The sequence below is a fragment of the Rhea americana genome, unplaced genomic scaffold (assembly GCF_003343005.1).
Source record: "Rhea americana isolate MKP2758 unplaced genomic scaffold, rheAme1 scaffold_319, whole genome shotgun sequence".
In the NCBI taxonomy this organism is placed as follows: domain Eukaryota; kingdom Metazoa; phylum Chordata; class Aves; order Rheiformes; family Rheidae; genus Rhea; species Rhea americana.
Window position 1 is genome coordinate 204,972 of NW_028186445.1, and position 5,357 is coordinate 210,328.

A 5,357-nucleotide genomic window follows, 5' to 3' on the forward strand; every position below is an offset into this window, starting at 1 on the left:
CGGGGCCGGGGGGCCCCGGGGGGTGGCGGGGCGCGTATCCCGTGGCACCGACCTTCCCCGCGCTCTCTCCCGCAGGCTCGGACGCTTTCCGGGAGAATCACCCGCTGATGCTGAGCAGCCCTGACGGGCACCCGGGTGGGCCAGAGGCTCCGCTCCTGCTGCTGGGCCCCTGGGCTCTGCTCCGGAGCTGCTGGGCTGCGGACCCCCCTCTCCAGGTAGGGGGGGGAAGCCAGGCTGCTGCAGCACACTGCAGCCCCGCAGCGGGAAGGGTGTTGCAGCATCGCGTGGGGCTGGGTGTCTCCCACGGGTCTCTCCCACCTCTCTCTGCGCAGGGGGCCCTGCTGTACCTGGATGTCCTCCGCACCGCCTTCCCACAGGCGCTGGCTCTCCGGGGCACAGCCCTCTTCTGCTGGGCCCCAGGCAGCCCCCGCGCCCCGGCAGGCTGGCCCCTGCCCACGCTGTACTGCACGCCGGCCGAGGCGGGCGCCGTGCCCTCGCGGGCCGCGGCCCTGCGGCTGCAGCTGCTCTTCGCCCTGCGGGAGCGGGGCCTGCGCGTGCTGGAGGCCGGGCTGGCCTCCGAGCTCTGCGACGCGCTGGCGGCCCTGCGCGCCGGCTGGCCCGGCCTGGCTGAGGACCTGGCGCTGGGGCGGCTCAGCCCGCAGCTCGAGCTGCCCACGGGCACGCACCGCCGGCTGCAGGCGCTGCTGGTGCCCGACGCCGCCCGGGCGGCTGAGCTGCGGGCCGAGTGCGCCCGGGGCTTCGAGGGCATCGCGCGGCGCCTGTGGCCGCAGCTGCAGGTGGTGGTGGTGGGGACGGCGCATGGAGGGGAGCAGCTCTACAGCGATGCCCTGCAGCAGGAGGACTGCAAGGGGCTCCCTTTCTACTCCCCCTTCTACTGGGCTGCTGGAGGTGAGCATCCCCTGCCGGGGTCTGCCCTGGACCCGCTGCTGCACAGCAGCACGGCCCCCCTTGCCCCAGCACAGGAGCGGTGCATCTCCACGCATCATTTCTCGGTGGAGACCTGCGGGCTTCTCCGAAGCTCCCTCCACCTCCCGGGAGCCTCCCGCCGCCCGGGAGGCTCCCTCCCCTCCGAGGGAGCGGCTGAGGTGCTGGTAGGGCTTGGGGGGCCCCGCTGACCGGCGCCGCCTTTCTGCCCAGCGCTGCTCGGCGTGAACCTCTGGCCGGAGGAGCCAAGCCCCCGCTTTCTGCTGTGCCCCGACTGGGCCTTCTGCGAGTTCCTGCCCTGCCCGGCCCAGGAGGAGACTGCGACGGCGCTGCTGGGGGAGCTCTGGGAGGGCCGGGAGTACGCGCTGGTCCTCACGGCCCGGCCCGGGGAGTACAGGTGCCCCCCTCGCCCTGCCGCGGGCGGGCTGCGTCCCGCGTCGGCCCCGGCCCCCCCGTCACGCTGGCCGTCGCCCCGTGCAGGTGCCGCGCGGGAGAGGTGCTGCGGGTGGCCGGGTTTCACAAGCAGTGTCCCGTGGTGGAGCCCGTGCGCAGGTGAGGGCACGGCCTGCCGAGCGGGGTCCGTCCCCRGTGGGGTCCGTCCTGCGGCGCAGGGAGGAGCCGGCGGTGTGTCCGGGCGCGGGGCGCCCACCGGGGCCTCTGCCCCACAGGGAGAGCCAGACGCTGAGCGTGCGGGGCGAGAGCATCCCCGAGGAGCGCTTCCTGCAGAGCCTGCGCCGCGCCGTGGCCGCGTGGCCGGGAGCCCGCCTGGTCGACTACGTGTGCGTGGAGAGCATCCTGCTGGGTGAGCGACCCCGAAAGCGCTGCCGGGCGCCTCGGTGCAGCCCCCTCACCCCGCGCCGCTCTGCGCGGCCCCAGCCCCGGCTGCCCAGACCCTCCYGGGTGGATTTAACATGCTTGCGGTGCCGCTGCAGGCGCCTCTTCGGGGGCCTGCGCCCCCCACTACCAGGTGTTCGTGGAGCTGCAGGGCGTGCGGGACCTGTCGGAGGGGCAGCGCTACAAGGTACGGCGCTCCGGGGCCGCGCTCCGCTCCGGGGCTGCTCCCGCGCGTCGCGTGGCTGCAGCGGGGGGGCCGCGGAGCGGCGGCCGCAGCCGCGCGGTGGCAGTGCTTGCCTGGCGGCCCGCGGCTCGGTGCCGCCTCGGGGGCTGCGGGACCCGCCGGGCTGGCGGGGCGTGCAGCGGGCTGGTGCTGCCGCGTCCCCCCCCGCCCCGCACAGCCGGGGCTGTGGATGCCCGAGGTGGGGGGACGACGGTGCTGTGGTGCTGCGGGAAGGAAACGCGGGGTGGGGAGCGGTGCAGGCAGCCTCCCCCCTCTGCCTGCAGCTGGATCACTGCCTCCAGGAGGATTTCCCCACCTATAAATCCTTCCGCTTCAAGGGCAGCATCGGGCCCCTGCGGCTGCACCTGGTGGCGGCGGGGGCCTTTGCCCGGCTGCGGGAGGCCGCGGGCTGCCCCCGGCCCATGCCCAGGGTGCTGCGGGAGAGGCGGCTGCTCTCCGCCGTGCAGAACGCGGTCGTCTCCTAGGGCGGCCGGGGCTCCCCGCAGCCCGGCCGCTGCTCGGAGGAGACGCTCCGCGCACGGCCACGGAGCAGCGCTTGCAGCGCGCCCCACCGGGGCGCCCGCCCCAAGGGCGGCTGAGCCGGCCCTCGGCCGGGGCCAGCGTGGGACCCCCCGGGCTGGCCAGTAGTGCCGGCGCTCTCCTGGCCCTGCCGGGGCCGCGGTGCAGACGTGGAGGGGTGTGTGGTCCTCTCTGAGCAGGGAAGCAAAGCCAGCACCCCGTCACCTGCCGAGCTCTGCTGCCAGAGCCAGAGCCGAGCCAGGCCCTGGGAACAGCCCCTGAGCCAGGCTCCAGGGCGTTTCCGCTGGTTTAGGAAACAATAGGCTCCAGCAAGGGCTGCTTTTAATGACTGGAGGAAAAAAAAATGAAATAAAGGAGGATTATCTCTCAAAAATAATAAAGGGCACTGCTCTGGGATTGATTGCTTTTTTTTCTTTAATCCCCATTAAGAGATTTCTTGATGACAGCCCTGACTCTCCTCTCATTGAAAAGTTCTCATTGTCGGTTCCTGATGCTGGGGCCTGAGGCAGGGCCAGCCATGAATATTTAACCAATTCAGCCTCCTCCCAGGGCTCTGGGAGCATCTGGCTGCTTGTGCTTGAGACACAAACCTGCCAGGTGGGGAGGGGCCCAGCTCTTTGCCCTGCATGTTAAGGGTTTATTTCAAGGGCTCCTGAGCCATGGCGCTCAGGGAACCTGCTGTGCAGACAGCTGTTCCCGGGCTGGGGGCAGGCGAGGCCGCTGGCAGAAGTCGTCCTCTTGCAGACRCGCACAGAGCATCCCCCACGGTGTCAGGCATGGAAAGCGTGCTAAGGCCTCTTCCCGCCCCCCTCTCCCCTGCTGGAAGAAAAGCCTGGAGCAAAATTCCTGTTGCAAGCAGGGGGAGAAATGGTGCTGCGGCTGCAGAGCGTGTTGCCCGGCAAGGATGTGAGCTAGGCTTGCGGTCCCGAGGGGGATGCTGGTCCCAGGCCAGCGTGCATCAAGTGTGCATGGTGCTGACAGGCCCGGATGATGACATTTAKTGGAAAGCAGGGGTCAGTGGTTGCTGGCTTAATGCCTGGAGGGTGAAGCTGGGCTCTGGCATGTTTGTGGGACACCCCGGGCATCCTCGTGCTGGCAGAGACCTGTGCAGCCGTTCGCTGCCGGGCAGCCCAGCGGAGCTGCTTCCTCCTGCTGCCACCGCGCGGGAGCACGGCCCTTCCTGACGGCCCCGCGGCAGGCCAGGCCTTGCCGCCAGCTCCAGCAGCCGCGGGCCAGGGCTGCTCGGAGGCGCTGCGCCCTGCGGTCCCTGCTCCGCCCGGCACAGCCGGGCCAGCTCTAATTGCGCGAGGCTCTGCTGCGGGAGCTGCCCCGGGCACCTGGCCGAACTCTCCCTGCTGCCGGTGTGAGCGGGTGAGGGCCGGACTGGAGCTGCAGCGGGCCAGGCCGTCGTGCGTTCATCCCTGGCATTTCCTCCCAGGGTCAGTGAGAAGAGGGAGAGCAGAACAGAGCRAGGCAGGTGTGTCCTGCAGGTGTGTGCCCTGCATGGGCTGCGCCACCAGCCTCCCACGCACCCCGTGCACTGGGCAGTGCCATCATCCCTGCCCGGCYGTGGCAGTCCCTGCCAAGCTGCACACGTCTCTGGGGCCTGCTCCTCCGGTCGCTCAGCTGTGGGACATGGTGCTTGTGCATTTCTGCCCCTTGCACTGAGCTGCCTGCATCAGCCAAAGYGGGGGCCCAGCACCACTGCGCTGCGCTGGCCCAGCCACCAGCACGGCAGCTACCCCATGCTCTCTGAAGCATGCACAGGCCAAGCTTGCGTGTTCTCACCTGCCCTCAGGCACCTTCCTTCTACGGGAGGTCTTCCTGGGCTTGCTCTGGCTTCCCAGGTCCCTGGAAAGGTCCTGCATAGTCCCTGGAAAGGCTGCCCTGTCGGCTGTGCGCTCTCCTGCCTGCCCTGCCAATGACCAAGCTGGGGTGATTGCCTGTGCTTTAGCAGCACACTAGACTGCTCTCAGCCCTGGCAGCGCATAATCAGCAGAGCGTGGTGGCTCTGGACAGTGTGGGCCTGCTACTGGGCTGCTGCACTCCAGGGCTGGTGCTGCCAGGAGCAGAGRCTGCTGCTCTGAACTGCCTCAAATGGGCCAAATTAGCTCTGGGGACCCGAGAAGGCCTTTACAGCACGGGGAGCACTGCCTGGCTTCATCCCCTGCCTGTTGCCCCCTGCATGGTGCTGGGTGCTGCATGGCCAGGGGTCCTGCCCTGCACTGGACACTACCTGGGCTGTGTGGATGGAGGTGCCAGGCAGTGCCATGATGGCAGAGCCCCAGGTCAAACCCAGATCTTACTGGAGCTGCAGTCTTGGCTGGAGAATCAGGGTGAGCAGGACCAGGCTGCAGGGTGCAGCTGGGGCTGGGGTCAGGATGCAGGATGCCAGGCTGCAGGCTGTCAGTCAGGTTAGGGTGGCAGGCTGCAAGGCAAGGGCTCGGTTTGGGTGGCAGGCTGCAGGATGCCCCGCTGCAGGGTGTGGGCAGAGCTTGGGTGCCTGGCTGCAGGGTGCAGGCTGGGTGAGGTGCCTGGCTGCAGGGTGCGGGCTGAGTCTAGGTCCCTGGCTGTAGGGTGCAGGCTGGGTTGGGTGCCCGGGTTTGCGTGCCCGGCTGCAGGTGCGGGCTTGGCCGGGTGCCCCAGCGGAGCAGGAGGCTCTGTGGGCCGGGGCAGCTCCGGCCCCGGGCGGGGCGGCTGGGCGGGGGTCCGGGGGGGCGCGGGCGGCCGCGGCGGCGGGAGGTCCCGGGGCGCCGGGGCCCGGCCCCGCTCCGCGCCGCAGCAGCCCGGGGCGGGGGCGGCCGCGCCGCCGCCG

At 70.4% G+C, this 5,357-nt stretch overlaps 1 protein-coding gene across 1 annotated transcript; it reads left to right on the forward strand.

Annotated features, from left to right (window-relative positions):
* The first annotated feature begins 62 nt into the window (after positions 1–62).
* Positions 63–2,938, forward strand: GHDC (GH3 domain containing). Its single transcript, XM_085310372.1, has 7 exons — positions 63–215; positions 333–909; positions 1,159–1,342; positions 1,426–1,497; positions 1,614–1,747; positions 1,878–1,966; positions 2,287–2,938. The coding sequence occupies exons 1-7, from the start codon at positions 108–110 to the stop codon at positions 2,485–2,487; spliced, it is 1,365 nt and encodes a 454-aa protein (XP_085166498.1). The 5' UTR covers positions 63–107; the 3' UTR covers positions 2,488–2,938.
* Positions 2,939–5,357: the final 2,419 nt, after the last annotated feature.